Raw genomic sequence first — 24,375 nt, 5'->3', positions numbered from 1 at the left:
ATACACTGTAAACAATGACCGTGATTTTAACAGTAAAAGACTGTAAAAATGCTGCGGTGAAAAACTGTCAATTGGTTTACAGAAAGTTTCCGTACGATATACGGTGAATAACTGTAATAGATCTAGCGGTGCATTTAATGTAATTTTACGGTAAAATACATGGTAAATTATGGTAAAATTTACAGTGAAAAAACGTAAATTGACATTCCTACAATTCCCGTTTTTTTACCGTAAATTTACTGGGATTTTTTTTTTACAGTGTAGCTAAAGCCTATTGATGCCACAAGGGATCGTTGTAAAAGGGAATTATGACAAAGTCATTACTGAGGTGATATTGCACACATGCGTATAGGCTATGTTAGCTACATGTACATGTGTTTATTTATTTTATTTAATGAAAAACTATGGGCTCTGTTCATACTCCGCTTTTTAAAACTGCATGAACCATCTATTCAAGACACAGCTAACAAAGACTAAGTGTTCGCTATAATAACTCAAGAAATCATGAGTTGTATTTAATTCAGAAATAATTCTATTCTTTTTTATCCAAATTATCCAATGCTAGACCTTTGGAGATTGGATCTGTGCATTAAGTGTAAATGCAGCCTTTGTGCCGGCCCAGATCCGGCCTACATCTGCCACACGTGGTATGATGATCTGGGCCACGTGGTGTGGAATGATGTCACTTGGGCGAACGGCTCCTGTTTGCCAGATCTGACAATGTCAGCGAAGTCAAAGAAATAAACCAGCTCCACATATTACTAACCAGATTGACTTTATTTCTGTCATTCATCTTCAGAAGTTCTTAGTGAGAATTAACAGAAGTTTAATGCTCATGTTTGATTCATTTGAAGTCACTGTAATGGTGACTGGTATTTACATTAGTTGGGCTCTTAACTCTTATAATATGTTTGTCTTCTCTGGCTGCTGTGACAGTGTGTTTGTTAAACATGTTTGCAGCAAATAAAGCTGAACTGAGATCAGATGATGATTTTATAATCATTGCAAAATAGTATGAATTTCTGATGTCATTTGAATGTAATGATTGTGTTATGCATTAATACATTTGAATTACATACCCTGTTTTACTGCAACATGAGATCACATTGTATTGCAGAAATGAAGATTAAAAAAAAAAAAAAAAACTATAAGCAGAAAACAGTAAACTGCAATGACAAACACAGATATGAGCAATCAGTGTATGAATCTCAACAATGGCAGATGGTTTTCATTACTGTCAGCCAGTTTTTTCCAGTTACGAGATCTCAATATGGTATGTTTTGTTCTTTTATGAGATTTTAATGACAGTCGGTTTTGTTCCGTTAAGAAATTTGAATGATGGTCAGTTTTGTTCGGTTATGAGATTTCAATGATGGTCAGTTTTGTTCCTTTACGAGATTTCAATGACAGATGGTTTTCATTACTGTCAGCCAGTTTTGTTTAGTTACGAGATCTCAATATGGTATTGTTCTTTTACAAGATTTTAATGACAGTTGGTTTTGTTCTATTACAAGATTTCAATGACGGTCAGTTGTATTCGGTCATTAGATTTCAATGACGGTCAGTTGTATTCGGTCATTAGATTTCAATGACGGTTGGTTTTGCTGGGTTATGAGATTTCAATGACGGTCGTTTTTTTTTTTTTTTTTTTTCATCTACGAGATTTCAATAACAACCATTTTTTACATTACTAGATTTCAATGTTACTTGGTTTTGCTCCCTAATGAGATTTTAATGACAGTGGGTTTTATTCCATTACGAGATTTCTATGGTCGGTTTTGTTCGGTTACAAGATCTCAATGACAGTTGGTTTTGTTCTGTTATGAGATTTCAAAGATAGTTTTGTATCATTACGAGATCTTAATGGCAGTCAGTTTTGCTCCTTTAAGAGATTTTAATGACAGTTGGTTATATTCCTTTACAAGATTTCAATGATTGTCTGTTTCTTTCCATTACGACATTTCAAATTTTGTAATGAAACAAAACCGACCATGGTTTTGTTTCATTACAAAATTTTAATGACAGTTGGTTTTCAGTTTTATTTGGTTAAAAGATTTCAATGACAGTTCATTTTTTTCCGCTACAAGATTTCAATAACAATCAGCTTTGCTCCATTATGAAATTTCAACAATGGTTATTTTAGTTTTTTTACGAGATGGTCGGTTTTGTTCTTTTGCGAGATTTCAAAGATGGTCGGTTTTGTTTCATTGCAAAATTTCAATCTTGGGTTCAACTCCCAGTCATTTGGGTGCTAGTACAACCCAGAAGGTTTAGAACAGAGCAAATGTTAATCTCCGAACATATTTTTGTTGTGAAAATGAAATGTGAATATGTATTTCCATAAAATTTTGCTCAGATACCAAATATTTTGACAATTAAATAAATATACATATACACTTCTGGTTATGCATGGATTAATATTTTATTATTTATCTATTTATATATTTTAAAAGTCCCACATAGAGTGGTTCAGACTGCACAGGTTACATACATACATTTTAAACATGGTGTGTATTGAAATCTTTCTGTGGTTAGAAATATTTTGTAACAATATATAATCTTTCCAAAATAGAAATATTTTGTAACAATATACACTACTGTTTAACTACTGTTTGGGGTCAGTCATTTTTTTTATTTCTTTTTGAAAGCAAAATTAATAATTTTATTCAGTAAGTATATGTTAAACTGATAACAAGTGATAATAAAGGCTTATATTGTTAGAAAAGATTTCTATTTTGAATAAATTTCTGTTCTTTTTAACCTTTTTATACATCAATGAATCCTGAAAAAAGTATCACAGGTTCCAAAAAATATAAAGCAGCATAACTGTTTCCAACACTGATAATAAATCAGCATACTGTGATTTCTGAAGTATCATGTGACACTGAAGACTGGAGTAATGGCTGATTAAAATTCAGCTTTGCATCAAAGAAACTACCTATCTGCATGGTATGTGATGCAATGTAGGGATTATTTTTGCCCCAGGGTTACACCCTATCTGGAGTTTATCTTAACCCTTTATTCAGCAGAGTTTATGATGACTGTACTGGGGTGTTGGGCGATATGTGATGTGCTGTATGGACTATTTTACACCAGGGTTACACCCTTTATACAGTACAGTTTATTACGACTATTCTGGGGCGTTAGAACCCACTGGCCTCTCTAACACCTCTTCCCACAGCTACCCAGCCTCCCAGGAGATCTCCCATCCAGATATAGCCTGGGCTCAACCCTGCTTAGCTTCAGTGCATGCAAGTGAAAGCTTCAGGTTGACCGCTGCTGGGCTTCACAAGCATCATTCCAACATTGGTGACATGCTTCATGCCGCAATACATTCTATAACAGACCATTATTAAGTTGAAAATTACATCTACATGATAAAAAAGCAAACAAACAACAACAACAAAAAACATTCTGTGTAATATTAGACCACTAGATGATGACAACAACCTCTTCATCAACAAGTTGTCAACATTACCTGACCACATCCCTTGCTATTTTTGCCACAGCTAACACAATTTCAGCAGCAAGAGAAAAACTAACACGTTTACATGACAACGATGTGTAAACTTTTAACTTTTAGTCCGAAGTTAATTTGAAAATTCAAAGATCAAGAGCACAGCTAAAGGAAACACTGTTCACCAAAATGGTGACTTTTTTTTTTTTCAATTATAAATAAATAAGTGAAGCTGGAAAAGCTATTTTTTTTAATCAACCTCTGCTCTGTGTGTATGTGAGAGAGAGTCTGGTGGTTAGTCCAATACTACAATGATATCAATAATTTAATGAATAATGCCTATTTTACTACTCTTTAAACCAATAAATAAAAATGTTTGAGGTACATTAGCCCCAACCCAATCCCCCCTCGCTGATGCCCACACCATCCCCCTTGAGTTTTTTTTTTTTTCCCTTTTACAATTCGACCTCTGCCTGTACCTGATGCTTCTATGATACAGGGAAATGCTGAGACTTGGCTCTTCCACTTCTTACAATGCACTTTCCTTTTAATAAAGCTTAAACAGTAATTAACACACACGTATATATAACTCGCAACCACTGTTTAAAATTCAATTAAATATTTATAAAAATGACTTCAAATTAAGTTGTGCCAGGGTGTAATGAGAACATTGATATTTTCAGTAACCTCTGATCCTTAATCACATTGGACAATTACGCTTTCCTAATTTTCGTAGAGATTGTGCAGAATTCACTTGAACGTGGTTTCAGTCATCTAGATTGATGGTCTTTATGTTGGCGGATTTTACAGTCTGAGCTAATTGCCTTCCCTCCCCCTCAGTACCTCAAAACTATTTTCATCACTCTTAGTGGCCAACAACCAGAAAAAAAGAAAGCATTGTCATCAATCATCACTGGGCTGCTATCATGGTTGTTTCAGAAGTAAAGCAGACATGATTAAAATTCAGCATTAAGAAAATGCCAAATGCATGATTTTTAGGAGTCATGCGTGACCTTTTTATATGTGGAAGAAATATACAACAATTCAGACTCTTAAATAGAGATTTTTAAATTACATGCAAACAGTTAGCGATAGAGTGCACAATTGTACTATATGGAGCAGCACTTATTTAAGCTGTGACCACAAAAAGTGCTGCGTAACAGTACAAGGTGCCATATGAGTCAGATATTATGGTGCTGTTATACACGTCATTATAATAATACATCTACATTTGTCCCTCTCTGCTCTTGATCAGTGCTATAATCGAAACAAACAAAAAGTGTCATGTAACGAAGCACAAGTAAGGTCATGCAATTATAAGTGAAAATGTCATTTTGGTGCTCTCTGACTTTAGCTCTTGAAACAGACGAAGCCAAGAGCCTCCTTTACCAGGGATCTTATTAAAGGCAGCCGTCATTTAGAATATAAAAAAAAGAAACATGATTTGATACATCCATGCACACAATTGCATTCTTTATGAAACAAATGTTGACAGGAACGTAATGCTTCTTAACTCTTTTCATTGACATTTAAATTTCTATTAAAGTCTGACCCTTTAATGACCTCAGTATCTGAGAAATCAAGGGATACTGTATCCATTTTGAAACAATAGTGAATATTACCATCTTTTGGTCACCAAGTAATACTTGTGCTCCAGGTTGAACTGATGAAAATGTTCATAAGCATCTAAAGGATGATTACAACAGTGATGTCTCGTGCATGTACTTCAATGAGTGCGAGACATCACTGCCGTTGTCAGAGCGCGATCAGACATCACCAAGCGAATGTTGGACACAATTGGACATAGTGGTGTTTTAGAGGTAAAAAATGATATACTGTTCGGTTTCTCGCACAAACCAATCGTTTCGTGTCTTAGGACATCAATGTGTCGTCACGAGCCGCAGGGTTTAATTTGGATTTGTCTAAGCAAGTTTTATTTACTCTTTTAGTAGAAGTTCCCATTCACCCCTTTTATTTGACTGACAGACGGCAGCGGTTGCAGTTAAAAATCACAACTTGTGTTCTACTGAAGAAAAAATTTCACCTACGCTGGGGGTAAGCAGATAAACATAAAATTTTCATTTTTGGGTGAACTATCCCTTTAAATATGAGCCGATTTATGCTGATGCCCCTTTAATTCTCGTGCTCTCCGCCCACGGAGCTCGCACTTGCCTTAAACAGTGCATAAACAAAGTTTACACAGCTAATATAACCCTCAAATGGATCTTTACAAAGTGTTCGTCGTGCATGCAGCATGCATGCGTCGGATTATGCGAGTATTGTATTTATTTGGATGTTTACATTTGATTCTGTGCTCTGTGGCTAACGGCTAATGCTACACTGTTGGAGAGATTTATAAAGAATGAAATTGTGTTTATGAATTATACAGACTGCAAGTGTTTAAAAATGAAAATAGTGACGGCTCTTGTCTCCGTGAATACAGTGAGAAACGATGGTAACTTTAACCACATTTAACAGTACATTAGCAACATGCTAACAAAACATTTAGAAAGACAGTTTACAAATATCACTAAAAATATCATGATATCATGGATCATGTTAGTTATTATCGCTCCATCTGCCATTTTTCGCTATTGTTCTTGCTTACCTAGTCTGATGATTCGGCTATGCTGCTCCAGACGTTAATACTGGCTGTCTAATGCCTTTCATAATGTTGGGAACATGGGCTGGCATATGCAAATATTGGGGGCGTACACCCCGACTGTTATGTAACAGTCAGTGTTATGTTGAGATTAGCCTGTTTTCCGGAGGTCTTTTAAACAAATGAGATTTATATAAGGAGGAGGAAACAATGGGGTTTGAGACTCACTGTATGTCATTTCCATGTACTGAACTCTTGTTATTTAACTATGCCAAGATAAATTCAATTTTTCATTAGAGGGCACCTTTAAGATATTTTTTCATTGTTATGACTTGTATAGTTGCCTTTGTAATTGAGCATAAATAATTGAACGCTTCTTAAAGCAGAAGTAGTGTACCAGCTCTGCACTGATCCATGTGTCAGCTTGGGTAAAAGCATTAGCATGTTTTGATTAGCATGTCAAAGAAGTCCTGAACATGTATATAGCCAGCATCAAGAAACGAGAAGTGGAAAAACTTATTGCCTCATTATATTTGAAAGAAAGAAAGAAAGAAAGAAAGAAAGAAAGAAAGAAAGAAAGAAAGAAAGAAAGAAAGAAAGAAAGAAAGAAAGAAGCTGTTTGAAGCTGAGGTTTTCTTCCACCTTGAAAAAAAATGGCCGACAAGTGTCTGAAACAACAATTTTAATTATCAAATCATAATAAAATAAAGAGCAAAACATATGAAAATATTCACTACCTTTAAATATCAACCCTATTTCTTAAAGGTGCCTTTAATCAAAACAATAAATGAAACAGTAAAAACCTTGTGTGTAATAAATTGCTAAAAATGTCATGCAGAGACTATATGTTTTCACACATTTTGAATTTGCAGCAGTTCCATTAGTGTGATTATACAAGTTGTTGTTCGACAGTTAATATTACTTTTTCACATCTTTCATTAGCAAACCTTTTCATATTTCAGCAATACTTTTCCCTCTACAGCAAAAAATCTTGTGCAATACATTTTGCAATCAAGTGTCACGGGGTACCTTATTGTGGATTTTGTGGAGTTTCTCATGCATATTTTGTTAATCATCTCAAAACACTTTATTCTGAATCACTGTTAGTTTCTGGATATAAACAAAAAAACAAGACTACACCTTGGTCACCCAACTTAAATGGATAATTTAATTCCACAAGATCATGCAGTAAATTTGATCCCAGGTAAGTCTGTGTGGCATTCTAGGAAGAACTCCCCCGAGATCAAACCTAGATGATGTTCACCAGAAATAAGCATTTACAGTCAGAGTGACTATTGCTATACTTCCCGTCGCCTTATTCATAGTGACTTGAAACCTATACTTACTGGTAGAAAAGAAAGGCATAATGTACTTTCCTATATCTTAGACAATCACCCAAAAAGTCTATCTAAAGGAGAAGAAAGCACTGAGGCATTTAGACAGGTTCAGTTAGACGTTGACCAGCATTAATGGCAGTCTGCAGGAGAGGGGGAAGGCGCAGTGGTCAAGTTGCTGTCGCTGGGGCCAGGGTTGGACTCCGCTTCCGTATTTGTACTGACCTTATCCATGATGTACCCATAGAGACTGATGTTAGGCCACTGGCCATGCTTAGACACCACATTAGAGTACTGCTTTAAGTGGAAGTACAGATCGCCTATGAGACAGAGAGAGAGAGAGAAAGAGAAAGAGGAAGAGGAAAAAAAAAAAAAAAAGATTTGAGGGATGGTGAGCATCATGGCGTCAGCCAAGTCCAGAGCCATTCATAAATCACAGAGCGCACGAGTTTACTGCCGTCTCCACTTTAGTACAATAGATGGCTGACAGCGTTTTCTCAAAAAGGTTTCAATAAACGTCAGAAAGGAAAAATGGGACAGAAACAGCGGGGTCAGTTGAGGCAGAACTTCACAATACTGAAGAGCACTAATGGTATCATTTAATTATGTAAAACAAATGGCTCAATATTGCAGGAATTGTTAAATGTATTGTCATATTTAATTAGCCAATTATATATATATATTAAAAAAAATAAAATAAATTATATATATATATATAATTTATTTTATTTTTTTTTATATATATATATAATATTCAGCTTTAAATATTGAATAATATTTCACAATGTTACTGTTTCTATTGTAAATGTAGCCTTGGTGAGCATAAGAGATCTTACCAACCCAAAACTTTTAAACATCCGTCAGTCTGTCTATTATTTATTCATACATAATAAAATATCTAAAATTACATCCACCTCCAATAAGAACAGGAGAAACATCCATTTTTATAATACGTGTAGCAGGCCTCTTACCAACTGTGACGCAATTGTCTTTAAGAAAGATGTACAAGTCATGGACGTCCCTCATGAGTCTTTCATCTCCAAATGTGAAGTAGGCCACATCTCTCCCGGCCTCAGAAGCTGCCATCAACTGCAACAGAGCTGGAAGGACAAACAGATTCAGTCGACAGGGAGAAAAAGTTTCTAAAGCCATAAAAACCATTTAGGAAGCCTTTCATATTTTGTATTCATTTCTCTTTACTGCACGCATCCCTAAACAGAAATGACATGCATACATTTACGCATGCATGGGAATATGGAATATGAAGGGGGGGGGGGGGGGGGGGGCACCCCACCCACCCCGCATTAGCACAATGAAGGGTCAATCAACCGCTGTATGCTCTATGATATATTGTTAATATTATCTGAGGGTTCCCAGTAAATACTGATAGCTGCCCAACCCAAATAAATAAAATATGGTGTAATACATCATTGATGGTATAGTGGGGATTCTTTAGTTTTGCTCCATGTTCCTAGCTGTAGAGAAAATGACTGACACATCCAATTTGTTTTTAAAAGGTAAATAATCCATGTCTAACAACCCCTATTAAGAGACTCAATCTTAGTCACCCAGCTTCAAATTCAGTCTAACGATTTTAAATATTTAAAGAGGTTGAATGTAGCCCACTGATGAATGAATGCTGTTCAAATGAGAGCAACCAATTACAATGGGTAATCTGTAGTCAAACCAGCGCTAAACTAAACAGACTGGCCCAAAATAACCCAGCATCAAGATTAATTTACTGCGTGTTAAGTCAATGGGAGAAACTAACTAGCTCCACATGGTTTCAACAATGATGAACTATCAAAGATGGAATCATCTCATGAAATGGGCTTCCATCTTTACAACAGAAAATGAGCAGCGGGCAAAGTCACAAGCTTGCTATGAATTTATGGATGAGGCTGGAAAATCAGTTGCACTTGTAATAGAAAACATAAATGTGTGTCAGCTGATCAATAACAGGAAAGTGGAAAAAACATGTCTTGGATCAAAAAACAAAGTGAGAGAGCTTCTCTGTTTTGTCTGAATGCCAAAACACAACAAAACCAGAAATGATGTATGATTGTATGATTGCATGATTACATTGGATGATGATTACATACAACATTACAAACTCTACATTATAATGTTGTGATGCCTACATAAAATAGCATTTATAAAGCTCTGATTATGGGTTTTATTTATTTAGACAAAACTATATGGATTTTTAATATCAGCCATTTATGAGTTATCACCCTTAACATGACAATAATTAACAGCTGGAATATCAGTAACGGTGAGCTTTTGGTGCATGAACATTGGTGCATGAAATTTCAGAATGAATTGTCCAATCTTGAAAATTGTAGCTTCACTTTGTGAGGACCTGCATGTACCTTTGAGATTAGTGTCGCCTCCAAACGCACCGCATCCCCAGTTCCCTGTGGCAATAGCAGAGAGGTTCTGAGGGTTCGCACCAGGCCGCATGAAACCGCAGTATGCCTGGAAAAAGAAGACATCCTTTTATCATAGTGAAACATATACAAGCTAATCACTGCAGAATACAAGAGACTGACAAGACGACTCATGTCATGCCTCATTAAACTCTCTAAGCAACACAGATTGGCAAGGTTAAGAAAATCAAAGGCCATTAGAGCTTGACAGAGGTCAAGGATTTGCCATTTCATGTCATCAGTGTAAAACATGGCACAACATTTGCTTGAAGCCTTTGCTGACCTTGTTTAGCTCCCGGGTCATTTTCTCAGGCTGAAACTGTTCCATGAAATTCCTGTATTTCAGTGCATCCATGGCCACAATCTCTGTGCACCTCCGCTGCCACCCGTCTCTGAGCATGGGAAAAGATGTTTATTTTATTCAGGGCTTTCCTCATTTTTACTATCTTGGTTGCTTGGTTATATTTAGGATAGCTAACTACATTATAAAAGTGTAGGAACCAATTTAAGAGGCATTTCCTAAAGCTATTATCATCAGTAATCCATAATGTTACCTGGGTATCTCATCTTTGTGATTGGCTTTCCATTTGAAGCTCTCTGCATAGCCAGAGTACTCACTGTATTGCTCTGTGCCTGAAAGAAGAGCAAATAAATAAAATGTATACCTAAGGAGTGGGTCAATTCCAACAACAGTATGCATAACATTTTCTTGTCCCCACCATATTATAGACAGAAATAATTTCAGTTAATCGCAAAATAAAAAATTGTGATTAGCATATAGGTGAGATTTAAAGAGGAGCTATTATGCTTTTTTACATTTTCAACTTTCTTTAGTGTGTAATGAAGAATGAAGAAGGTCTGAACTCTCTGAAATGCGTCAATTGTATTCTTCAGTTTTTCTTCCAGGAATAAATGCAGTCCCTCATTTAAATAACTCCCACCCAAGGCATATGGAGAAAAAAAAAGAAGCCTGGATGAGCTGCGTTAGTAGTCTATTGAAAGCCATGGTTATGGCAAGTGGCATGACATTTCTGAAACACACTCAAAGCAGTTGACCAATCACACACACTGGTCCAGCCGACCAATTAGAGCATATTGTCTTTTTTGGAAGGAGGGGCTTCATAGAGAAAGGAACTAAACAGGGCTAAGTTTCCCAAAAGCATTGTGAGCTAAGCTAATCGTAGAGAACCCTGGTGGCAATGGTCTCTAGGATCAACATGGTCTCATGATGCTTTTGGGAAATGCAGCCCTGAGCGCTACCGACAGACTAGGAAGAGATGTGCAGCAACAGTTTTTTTTTTTTTTTTACATTCAAATATGAAAACTTATAGATTTTCATGAATGTTCAAACAACATATTTAAACCCCCAAAACAAATCAAGACTATAAAAGGGCATAATATGGCCTCTTTAAAATCTTCAGTTATTACAATAACAATAATTACTACTACTACTACTACTACTACTAGTAGTAGTAGTAGTAGTAGTAGTAGTAGGAGTATGTATACATATATTCACTTATATAATAGCTTATTTCATTCTAGAAAACTATAGTTTTCCAGTTCTATGAGAAAAAACTAAATATATTGTACTTATTATAACTAGCTAGAAAGCCTCTGACTAAATACTGCACAGTTCCCTTTTTGAAAGGGAACTCTGCGCTAGACTGCGCTATGGGGAACCGTCACTCGTGACAGGTGTTCGAAATGCCAAGAATCACACAACTCCAATCCTATTGGCCGGCGACACCCTATGACGTCGAATGGCGCGAACCATGACGTATAAAGGGAGCGCCTGAGGAAGCAGCCAACATCTTCTCGTCTTTTCGGGACTGTTTTGTTCGTGCCATTGTTTCACAAACTCCGGTAGGAAATTACTAAGCCTTTTATATCTGCAAACGTCCAGGAGGATGTGTTCATTCGTGTCCCTGGGGTTTGACACTTGATGTACACGTTTCTGGAGTTGTATTGTACTTATTATAACTAGCTAGAAAGCTTCTGACTAAATACTGCACAGTTTTCCTTCTTGATTTTTTTCAGGAGACTCAAATCAAACCACTTTCTTAAGAGACCATAACCATATAAAAAAATTAAAAAATAATGATATCTTGCTCTGGATTTAGGCTCTTGTGTAGTTCTGGTTTTGTTGGACCTGACCACGGCATTTGATACCATTGACCATAACATTCTTCTTGAATGACTAGAATGTATGGTATCCAAGGCACTGTATTACATTTGTTTGCTTCTTACCTCGAGAATAGGACTTTTTCTGTAAATTAAGGAAATTTTTCCTCATCATCTGCGCCTGTCTTGTGTGGTGTGCCCCAGGGATCCATTTTGGGACCTTTATCGTTTTCCCTTTATACTGTATGCTTCTCTTGGCTCACATTTTGCAGAAATACAACATTTCATTTCACTGTTTTGTGGACAATTTTCCATTTTACCTTCCAGTAATGCTTGACACAACTGTTTCATTCGATGTGTTATTGAAATATGTAAATGATATCAAGAGGTGGATGACAAATACATACAAATTTCTGCAGCTAAATAAGGATAAAACAGGTTTTAATTCTGTAAATTCCCACCTGCTCTGGAAGCCCAGTTAGGTCCTCTCTCAATCAATGTACGCAAACAAATCAAAAACCTTGGAGTGATCTTTGACTCTTCACTATTTTTTGATAAATCAGTGCTATTATTAGAGGAAGCCTTTTTTATTTGAGATCTATTGCAAATTTGAAGCATCTTTAAGTAAAGATTTAGAGGTAGTGATCCATGCACTTATAACATCAGAATTAGATTATTGTAACTCTTTATTCTGGTCTCCCTTAATCTTCATTATCACGATTGCAAATGGTTCAAAATGCAGCTGCAAGGCTTTTGACTAGGTTTAAAAAGAGGGAACATAGCTCCCCTATTTTAGCATCTCTTCGCTGCCTTCCCGTTAAATTCAGAGTTGATTTTAAAATCCTTTTTATATAAGGCGTTGTCTGGCCGTTCACCATGTATGTTAGTGATCATCTTGTGCCATTCTGTCATGCTAGGGCCATACTATCCTGCTACTTGCTCGTAATTGTGCCACGGTGTCGCTACAAATCAAAGGTTGATCAGGCATTTTTTTTTGGATGGGCCCAAGCTTTGGAATGATCTCCCCTATCATGTGAGGTCTGCTCCTTCACTGGACATGTTTAAATCTACTCTTAAATTATATTTTTATTCTTTTGCTTTTGTAGACATACTTTGTACACTGTACAGCATTTTGGATCAATTTATATTGCATTTAAATGTTCTCTATAAATAAATGTTGTAAATTCCAGACACTGTACATCCCTACTATCACGAAGACCTCCAGAATCCTCCACCCTCACCTTGATCTAATTAGTGTGTTTGTGGCCAGTTTCAGTGGCACTCTGACAAAGAGCAATCACAAGATTAAAATCCAGTCTCTGTATCGACGCTTCAGCATTTCTGCCAACTGTACTGATGCAGAAAGTGTGCATTAAGGAGCCTGTGTCATGATGCATTACTGGCAGGATATGATTTGCTGCAAAGGCGAGTTGCAGTGCAATAGAAACAGAGATGACGATGAATATTTCGTTTGTTGTAATAACCGTGATGGAATGGCTGAATCCATTAGTGAAGGCTGTTCCCGCAGTCATTCATTGTGGCCAGAGGTAATACCATTAAGTGGAAGGAGAGGGCAGCAGGGGTAAGAGAGAGAAGACGTAAGTGAAAGAGAGAGAGATGACTAATATCTGAGCTTGATTCCAAGTGAGGGTATTTTGTGACAGGGTGGAAAGCTCCCAAGTTCACAGTGACTTTGAGGCTGATTTCCTAGAATTTTAACTCACTAGAACAGCTCTGAAAATGACTTCTCAATGGTGTATAGCCACTTCTGCTCCATAACTATCAAATCTGTTTCCTAGTGTTCCAGAAAATGACACATAGGTTTGAAAGGCACAAGATTTTGATCGATCAATGGTTTGTGCATCTGCGCAATGGTTTGTGTCCTGTGCTTTGTTTGGAAGACGTCAGAGGGGATGGGTGGATGAGAAATGAGCATGACAGCAGGTGTGAGAGTAGGCAACAGCCAATCACAGGGCAACATTTCTACATGGCTGTGACTGCACCTGGAACTCAAAAACGAGAAAAGTGTTCAACTATGTGAATGATTCTCTGGAACAGGTGAAAGATATATACTATAATTTTTTACTATTTTTATATATCTATATCAGGGGTGGGGAACGTTGATCCTGGATTCCGTATGAGTTGATTCCTGTGGAAGAGTGAACTTTGATCTGATGCATGACATATTGACAAACGCAGAAGCGCAGAGCATAGAGCAAAACAAAACATCGGTCACGAGTTAGAAGTCTAAAATGAGAATTTTTAAAGTCCCTGTAAAGTCAATTCTGAGAATTCTTTCTAAACACTTTATAAATGTTACAAATGTATTGCTGAAACACATTACAAAGTCTGTGAATTGATTAATGCTTAATTGTGAAGTTAGAGCATTAAACATTTTTTTACCAAGTCTCTGCTAAGGATTTTTTGGGCGGAGCTAAAACGGGGGTCTAATGACGCACATCGTCCCCCGAGCATAGCCCCGCCCCTGACACTATATAACTGTCGATGACGCACCGAGCGTGGCGCCGCCTCTAACTGTACAGCGGTTCACTCGCTGTGTCTCGAGTGTCATTACAGTTATACAGCCCTTTGTACATTTAGTAATGCCTTCGTCACGCAAATGCATATTACATGGTTGTTAAAATATACAATATCGGTCTCCTTATTTAAATTTCCTAAAACGATATGAAGGATTCTAAAGTGATCGTTGTAAACCGGATATTTTACAAACTTTCATCAGACAGCTGGGATTCACAGATAATCTGCTGTTTTTGGTGAATGTGACTGAACAGACCTCGTCCACCCCTCCCGCCTCGGCCTTCTTACCGTCCCGATGATAACCAATGATATATGTGGCCGGACAGAGTCTCTCCCGTCCAGGCCTTCATCCTCCCGTCTCGCGGCACCGTCATTTGTCGACTCGACAACAGTCCGGCAGTACGTGCCCAATGAGTGTAAGTTGTCGTGTGTGCTTATGTTATAATAGGTACTCCACAGTAACTCTACTAAAATGTGCAACCCTCTAACGTGGTTCTTTTGTTTGTATGCATCAGTTTGACTCATTAGAAAAGTCAGTTGAGACGGCAGCTCTCGCGAGTGGGCGTGGTTTCAACGCCGACAGCGGACACGCCCCCAGCATTTGAGAGCAGAGAGCGCTGCCTATTTTTTCGAGATTTTGATAACTTATTTCATTTACTTGCAGATTTTTTTAATAATTCAAATTTGGCTGGGTGGTTAATAACACATTTTTCTGTGGTGTGACAAGCTCAAAACACATACTTTAAAATGACTTTACAGGGACTTGTGGAGGAGGAGCTTGAGTTTGTTGCCCAGGCCTATTTGTTTGATCCGTGAGAGGCGTCTACTCTCACCTAAGCTTACGGTACTCCTACATCCTACGCCATGTGTCGGAGGAACTCGACTCTCTCGTGAACATGTGGACGGACGTTATCGGAAGCCAGTGATTATAGTCTATAAAGCTATAAATATGGATATTTTTCTTACAAAAACACATTGCTTTGCTTCAGAAGGCCTTTATTAACCCCATGGAGTCATGTGGTTACTTTTATAATAGTTGGATGTGCTTTTTTTGGTTACTATTCAATCCCATTATAAAGCTTGGAAGAGCAAGAGCCATTTTTTAATATAATTCTGTGTTTGACTGAAATAAGAAGTCATATAAACCTAGGATGGTTCGAGGGTAATTCATTTGATAATTTTCATTTATGGGTGAACTAACCCTTTAAAAGGTGCCCTAGAACCAGTTTTTACAAGATGTAATATAAGTCTAAGGTGTCCCCTCAATGTGTCTGAAGTTTCAGCTCAAAATACCCCATAGATTTTTTTTAAATTTATTTTTTCTAACGGCCTATTTTGGGGAATCATTAACTATGCACCGATTCAGGCTGCGGCCCCTTTAAATCCTTTATACAGACCGCAAGTGTTTAAAAATGAAAATAGCGACGGCTCTCTTGTCTCCGTGAATACAGTAAGAAACGATGGTAACTTTAACCATATTTAACAGTACATTAGCAACATGCTAACAAAACATTTATAAATTTTACAAATATCACTAAAAATATATTATCATGGATCATGTCAGTTATTATTGCTCCATCTGCCATTTTTCGCTATTGTTCTTGCTTGCTTACCTAGTCTGATGATTCAGCTGTGCACAGCTCTATACGTTAATACTGGCTGCCCTTGTGTAATGCCTTGAACATGAGCTGGCATATGCAAATATTGGGGTCATACATATTAATGATCACCACTGTTGGCACTAGAACAGGTACTTTTGATTTCCCTTATGTGTGCGTATGGTTCTGCAAAAACAGAGGCCCTGTTTACACCTGGTATCAAGATGCGTTTTGGTTGAATGGATAACAATTGGACGACAGTAAATACAGTCGTAAACGGGGTCTAAAAAGTTTTGAACTTGTCCACTTTCGACCACTTGCAGAGGTAATCGAAAATGCATTTGGATTGCTTTTGTAGTGAAAATGCTCATGTGGTCAAATGCCTTTGAACAGCAACAAAAGACCACCTACTCTCTGTCTACTGACCTAATGAGTAAACATTATGGGAAGCGAGCTACCCAGATGGGAGTTAAATTTTGTTGGCTGGAAACCTAAGTTTGGTTTGAAGACAAAAAAAAAATGTACCAAGCACAATGTTCTCTCACCATCCCTGATTTCTAACACGCACTCACAGCATTCGCCATGCTCTTGTGGCTATCAGAGCAAAAACAAAAGCTCTCCTACTGCTCTCCGTATGTTTTTCCGTTGTCTCTGGTCGAGTTCAAATGTAAATTGCGCAAGCTTATTTTGTCCATTAGATCTAAAGATCTGAAAAAACAAAAAACAAAAAAAAAACACAATACATAGTACATTTACCCACCCATAGTCCCTCCCCTAGAAGAAATCAGGACAGAAGTGGTTGAAAGTGGAAAAAAGAAATTAAAATTAAAATACCAGATGTAAACAGGTATGGGTCTTCCTCATCTACTTCTGTTCCGATTGACCAAAATGAATTTGAATACCAGGTTTAAACAGGGCCAGATGTAGGAAGGGAAAAGCAGGGTTCAGATGTTACAAACAACCAGTGAGGAAGTGAAAAAACAAACTCTTTGTAATGTATCGGATACAGGACACTTACTCATGACCTGGGCTCCTCTCCAATGCTGCAACTCAGTCAAAGAGCACAGTTCATAAAGGAGGAACAGAGTGATGGAAGAACAGCGTAGGGACAGAGAGAGACACAGAAGAAGAGGGAGAGATATGAAGTGAGAGGGAAAGGGGGGTTGTCACTTAACGTGTTGACTCAAGCACAGTGAGTTGGAGGGTGAAGAATAGGGCAATTCAGCTAGAGAGAAATGAGGAATAACAGGGCTGCCCTGAGTCCAGCGTGAATCAATGTAATGGATTTACGTTCAAATTGGATGAGGAGGGAAGACAGGGGGGAGGGAAGAATGGAGCTGAATGTATACACAAGCTTCTGTGGGCAATGGCAAATTACTTGCGGCAAAAACATGCAATGTGCTACTCAGCTCACTAAATGTAGTTTTAGAGATCTCTGATTACAACAACTGACTTCATTAGTGGAAACAAACCTGATCTCACCTTAATCGAAGCCTGCATCAAATATAAATACCTAATTTTTGAATGTCTACAATCTTCCTTCAAACAAAGTATTTAAAATACTGAGACAGTGGCGTCATCATTGTGAATGAATCTTTTCAATGAATGAATTTGACTCACTCAATGCACCATTGAATTACTTGTGGTCATCTCCAACCAGTGATTTAAATGGATTATTGTATTGGTATTGAAGGCCGAAATTTTGTTGCAATCATTGTTATTATGCTTTCTAAAAAATTATATTATTTTGTGAAAAGTACTATATAACTCAATTTGAATTTAATTTAATATGTTTATTTTCATGTTTTTACAAGATACACTGTAAACTTCAAGCTATCTTTATAGCAATTGCATATAGTTGCCCTGGTTGGTTAGTTGTTGGTTTAATTGCTTCCATTGTTCTCATTTGTAAGTTGCTTTGGACAAAAGCATCTGCTAAATGATTATATGTAAGTGTAATATCATCATGATAATATTTTTAAATCACACAGTATAAATGCAGCTGCCAATATTTTCTGAAAGAGGTCCCTCGCAAAAACATCATCATAATTTTGGGGGGTCCTTGGAACGAAAAAGTTAAAAACCCATGTGCCATTGAAGTAGAATCGTTAAATTCCTCATGATTCCCATGCCAACCTATTATATAATGAGCCACAGGTTCATCCAAGTTCAAAAATATTTTTACACTTTTTAGAAAACAGGTGTTTGAACAGCCAGAAGGGAGGAACAAGATACTTCAAGGATGGCTGACATCAATCAGACAGGGATGTGTGAGGGTGTGCAGGACAGACGGGAGGGAGGAGTGAACGGTTTCCACTCCTGTGCATGTGTGTGTGTGAGCTGACCTGTGATGATGAGGCACTCGTCGTGGTCCAGGGCTTCAGTGAAGAGGCGTGATACGATGAGCTCAGGGTTGATGAGGAAGCGTATCTCCTCCTGGACCAACCCCATACCTGTCACCCCTCCACCCACCATCCTGTTCGCAAAGTCCACCTGCAGCACAAATAAAAACACATATTCATCAGCTGCAAAATTGTTCAGCTGGCCTGGAGAGTAAAAAAAAAAAAAAAAAAAACAATTTCATCCTTGAACATGGTGTGAAATTGTGTTATGGTACAGAGATCTATGATATTTGTCTGAACATTCAAATGGTGAGACTGCAAGCCAGGCTGTTTGTCCAGGATGTCACCAGAGATTATACATTTTGGTAAGAGACAGGGTGCTAAAACGCACAGGGGTGGAAAATAGAGTGCTGTACCCGGCTGTGCGTAAAACTACAAAAGATGGGTAAAGTAAAAGGAGAGAATTTTCTGCACAGTTCAGGAGACCTTAAATTTGTGCACAATTTTTGGTGCATGTACAAATACAAAATTAACTTTTTGCTAGTCCTGCTGGTGGTGAAAAAATTGTGAAAATGTACTGGATATAAGATTTCTTGGAAGCCATGAAATTGTAATTATAATTGGAGAGAAAAAAAAAAAATCATCTTTTGATAAAAGTCTCATTAAAACATTTTCACTGAGGTAAAAAAAAAAAAAAAAAAAAAAAAAAAAAAAATTATATATATATATAAGAAAATAAAAATAATTAAACATTATAATAAATATCTGATGAAAACATTTTCACACATGTAAAACACAAAAAAATAAATAAATAAAATTAACATAACTTATTTTTCTAATAATGTCAAACAAAAGGAGTAATAAAAATAATTTTATTATAATAATTTTAAAAATAATAAAAATAAACATTATTACAAAGGTCTGATTAAATCATTTCATTCTGACTGATGTAAAACAGAAATAAATAAAAAAGAACACATGATTAAATGAAAAAAAAAAAAATAAATAATAATAATATATATATCTATCCATTGTGACCCTGCAGGTTGTTGCCAAGACTCCCTCTATTCTGAATAATGGATCTATTAACCATTGGCCATTAGCTAGGTCATTTAACGCAAACACATGTGTTCACAGCTTCCAGGCAGACGGTTTAAAGCTACTGTCGCATGTAATAATATTGTATTTGTCATACTTCTGCACATCATATTGCATTATATAAAAAAAAAAAAAAGGCCATGAACATAAAGAGCAGGAGAAGTAAGTAAGGAAGATAATGCATGAGTGCTTGTTTTTGTGGCACAGCTAAATTCTGTTGTGAAGGACATTCCTTCAGAGCTGTCTCCTATTGTTATGCATTTTTATATTTCAAAGACTGGGAGTGTGGGTAGCAGTGCTAATATTGGCCTAGGACAGCTTTGAAAAGGTAAACAAGGGAAGTGCAGGACCCCTTTGAGGCTGTGTTTTGCAGGCTGTCAGGACGGACTCACTGGGCCACAGCCTCCTCAGTGAGATGGAGGAGAAAAGGGGAGGGAGGTTGGCAGGCTGCCAGATGATCTCGCTGATCAGGTCACTCAACTCCAGCTCCGACTGCCCCGCCTCTCCTCAGCACTACTGACAACCTGTCAGACCGTCCCACCCTTCCGGAAACATCCGTCAATCTGGCCGGCAGGACCCCGGGCTCCTGGGACCTCCCAGGGCTGTTCATGTGTGCCCATCAGCTGTCAGGGTGTGCCCTGCCCCAACTTGGGAGAGATGGGAAAAGGAGAGCAGGGCAGAGGACCCCAGCATACAGACTCTGCGATGAACTCGAGAGGTGAAGGGAGGGACGTGATCGAGTCCGACGGATCTCCAGAACCTCAGTCAGCTGGGTCAAAACTGAGATGTTTTTTTTTTTTTTTTGCTTTCACTGCATGGCACTCATACCCAATATGAATATGATATTCGACAAGAAAGTGCAATTTGTGCTCCTTAAAAAAACCCACTAAAAACAAAATGGATATATAAAGATATACCAACAAAAATGTATTTGTCTTAAAAGGTGCCATCGAACGTTTTTTTTTTACAAGATGTAATATAAGTCTAAGGTGTCCCCTGAATGTGTCTGTGAAGTTTCAGCTCAAAATACCCCATAGATTTTTTTTAATTATTTTTTTTAACTGCCTATTTTGGGGCATCATTAAATATGAGGCGATTTATGCTGCTGCCCCTTTAATTCTCGTGCTCTATGCCCACGGAGTTTGCGCTTGCCTTAAACAGTGCATAAACAAAGTTCACACAGCTAATATAACCCTCAAATGGATCTTTATAAAGTGTTCGTCATGCATACTGCATCCATGCGTCGGATTATGTGAGTATTGTATACTTTTATATTGTTTACATTTGATTCTGAATGAATTTGAGGCTGTGCTATCCGTGGCTAACGGCTAATGCTACACTGTTGGAGAGATTTATAAAGAATGAAGTTGTGTTTATGCACTATACAGACTGCAAGTGTTTAAAAATGAAAATAGCGACAGCTCTTGTCTCCGTGAATACAGTAAGAAACGATGGTAACTTCAACCACATTTAACAGTACATTAGCAACATGCTAACAAAACATTTAGAAAGACAGTTTACAAATATCACTAAAAATATGGATCATGTTATCATGAATCATGTCAGTTATTATTGCTCCATCTGCCATTTTTTCACTATTGTTCTTGCTTGTTTACCTAGTCTGATGATTCGGCTGCGTTGCTCCAGACGTTAATACTGCCTGCCCTTGTGTACTGCCTTGATCATGGGCTGGCATATGCAAATATTGGGGGCGTACATATTAATGATCCCGACTGTTACGTAACAGTCGGTGTTATGTTGAGATTCACCTGTTCTTCGGAGGTCTTTTAAAAAAATGAGATTTGTATAAGAAGGAGGAAACAATGGAGTTTGAGACTCACTGACTGTATGTCATTTCTATGTACAGAACTCTTGTTATTTAACTATGCCAAGATAAATTAAATTTTTAATTCGAGGGCACCTTTAAAAAACTGAAATAATGAAAAATGTAAGACAAACTGTAGGAGGTCCCAATTACATAGAATGTCCCAATGATAGTTTGGGGAAATACTATTTTGTGTGCACGCATTTGAGTGTGTTTTTGTTCAGGATAAACCACCTGAATCACTTACAGATGGAACAGAAAGAGCACATTTAACATGGAAAAAAAAAGTATAATTAACAACTATGCAGGCATGTCTTGAGGAGAGAGGAAAGATGATAGAAAAGGTATTCTGTGTCAGTCAAAGTAATCTCACGCTTGACAGATATCACAGTTAAAACTAAACAACCCATGCATGATATTCTCACCTGAAGCATCCCATTGCCCTCCTTCTCTATAGTGCCCTTACAGGTGATATGAAGACGGGTGAGCTGTGTCTTTGAGCTAAAAGGTCAAAAATAAAATTCCATCAAAACACTACAGGCAAAATAACCACTTCCTAAAACATTCATTTACTTGTACTGTTAAACAACTGCATTATAAATAGAGGCAGGTTAGAAATGCTATAGTGAAGTAGGAGTGGAAGGTTACAATCATGACATTAAGACAATTTAAAATACAACCATCTCAGCAGTGAGATTTCTCTAATAAGCAAAACAAAGAGGTGGTTTTGCACTGCCAGAGGAAGCAATTGGCCAAAGTGACTACATATTGCCAAAGTTCATTTATCAAGCACAAAGGAGTGATCTCTGTGAACTACTTTAAATGTCAGAGAGCCTTCTAGCTGTAGCACATTCAAAAAAATGTGAAACTAATACTTTTTTTTTTAATCACTATACTCTTTTTATGCTTCTACCTTGTGAACTATAAAGATAAATAAAATAAGCTTTATTGATCCCTCAAAGGGACAAATCACATGTTAATTAAAACGAGAAAAATAAAATTATACATAAAATTGTATACATATATCTATCATAAGTATAAGTAGTAATGAATAAACCCAACAACAACATTGTACACCAAGTATAACGGTGTTGTACAGACAAGTATAACGGGTGTAACGGTACATGTATTCATCATGGTACGGACGTCATGGTTCAGTGCATACAGTGAGACGACGAATACAGTCAGTCAAAGGCGACACTCCAATCCAGAAGGGGGCATGCGCGGTAATGCAATGCTGTTTGCTAATCGCCACAACAGGAAAAAGAGCAGAAGAAGAACAGACAATCTATGCATAGATGTTTACGTGTAATCCCTCAACCAGTGTTTCAACTGTGGAAATGCATCAATAAAACAGCTTGAAAATAATATCTCATAGCATTACATTTACCTCAGGCAAGTCATTTAGTATCTACAGCATGTTAGTTCACCAGAGAAATTAACTCTAGAAGGGAGCATTTCACTAAATATATGCACTATATTAGCTTATATATTCATCATCATATTTACTTTATGTTAGTAATGTCTTAATTATTTAATGTACGTTTCAATAAATTTATCATGAAAAGCTATGACAGTAACTGTGCAAATGGTTATATTTTAAAAATGTGTTGGAGTAGAAAAATAATTGCAAAATAATTTTATAATTAGATTTAGAAGGTAATGGAAAACAATTTTTTTTTTTATTATTTGATTGTTATTATATCTAAAAATAAATATTAACTGAATTTAAGAGTTTGGGCTCTGTTGTTAATTGTAACCTTTAATATTATAGTAATGTGCAAGAAAGGGCTCCCTGTATATTGTTAAGTATTAGCTAAGATAGGTTTTTTTATCCTTATGAAAATATTAATTATAATTGAATTTATTTAAAGAGAGAGAGACATAATCTGTTCAATTAAACAGTTTAAAAAAAAGAAAAAAAAGAAGCAATTTTATGTTTAGTTTTCTTCCTCCTGCTGTACCGAACCATGACTTCAATACCGAGTTACATACCGAACCATCATGTTTATGTACCGTTACACCCCTAACACCAAGCACTATAAATATGTATTTAAACTTGTGTACCTTTCCCATTTTGGAGTAACGCTCAAGCACTGTCTTGTGAATGTGACAAGGCCAGTGGGCACTGAAAATGTAGAAAAAAAAAAACAAACAGGAATATAATAAACATCAATTGTACCACATTAAAGTCAGAGCATATATTTTGTACAGTTTGGCAGACTTACTTGATTCAGTGACTCTTCTGAAATAGCACAGCAGAGTTTTGAGCTTCTCAATCTTGCGAAAATTGGAACCTTCAAACAGTCTATAGAAAGATAAAGATACACAAGTGTTGATTAGGTACATACACTAGCAAAAACCATCCATGTTTAATTTCAGAGGGCAATTATCACACAGGCATAAACGACTATTAGAGGGAGATGTTTTAGTTCCCAAAGTCACTGTGACGTATGTGAGCTTCATCGCTAACTTCTGCAGGTTAGTGCCTCATTCTTGGGAACACGTGAGGAGAAATAGGCCTTCCGTGTGATCGGACTTTGCCGCTTCATCTCACAAGTCCTGTTTGCTCAGCAAGCCTGCCTGTGATGGGCTCTCTGTCAGGACAACAATGATACGGACCCGCGCCTGCGGGCTCAGCGCTGCGCTCATGTCCCATTTTACAAAGGATGGAGAGAGGAACACTTTCTCATTCTTTTAAAGACATTAAGGAACTGCAGGCTTGCTTTTAAAAGTCCCAAATAGCAAAAGCCCTTAAAGTGATCAGCAGTGATGCCTCCCCTACCCCAACAAATGGCTTTCTCCATTTAGAATACTGCAGTCTTCAAGCTAACCATCTTCCACTTGCATTCATCCATCCTCTTTACTTGATGCCAATGTAATAAGCAGGAAAAAAAGGGTGGAACAAATAAAATGACAGAGGAAAAGCTGATGCACTAAAAGCCCTTTGGGAAGGAAGACGGAGTTATTGAAACTTCCTATATATATTCTTCTTGATGGTGGAGCTGATTTTATGTAATGTAGCCCGGAA

At 37.1% G+C, this 24,375-nt stretch overlaps 1 protein-coding gene across 1 annotated transcript in view; it reads right to left on the bottom strand.

Moving 5' to 3' along the window:
• Positions 1–6,733: 6,733 nt before the first annotated feature.
• parga (poly (ADP-ribose) glycohydrolase a) overlaps positions 6,734–24,375 on the bottom strand; it is a 36,216-nt gene continuing 18,574 nt past the window's right edge. Inside the window, exons 10-18 of the mRNA XM_067386397.1 lie at positions 23,573–23,652; positions 23,412–23,472; positions 21,770–21,845; positions 18,425–18,572; positions 10,377–10,455; positions 10,106–10,214; positions 9,766–9,871; positions 8,365–8,493; positions 6,734–7,713 (exon numbers count right to left, since the gene is read on the bottom strand). Of these exons, the coding sequence (XP_067242498.1) occupies positions 7,526–7,713; positions 8,365–8,493; positions 9,766–9,871; positions 10,106–10,214; positions 10,377–10,455; positions 18,425–18,572; positions 21,770–21,845; positions 23,412–23,472; positions 23,573–23,652 (976 nt within the window). The 3' untranslated portion in view covers positions 6,734–7,525. The remainder of the gene's footprint in view (positions 7,714–8,364; positions 8,494–9,765; positions 9,872–10,105; positions 10,215–10,376; positions 10,456–18,424; positions 18,573–21,769; positions 21,846–23,411; positions 23,473–23,572; positions 23,653–24,375) is intronic.

Source organism: Chanodichthys erythropterus, chromosome 5 (assembly GCF_024489055.1).
Source record: "Chanodichthys erythropterus isolate Z2021 chromosome 5, ASM2448905v1, whole genome shotgun sequence".
NCBI classification, from domain to species: Eukaryota; Metazoa; Chordata; class Actinopteri; order Cypriniformes; family Xenocyprididae; genus Chanodichthys; species Chanodichthys erythropterus.
The sequence above is the reverse complement of the archived record's forward strand: the minus strand, read 5'-3'. Positions and strand labels throughout refer to the sequence as shown.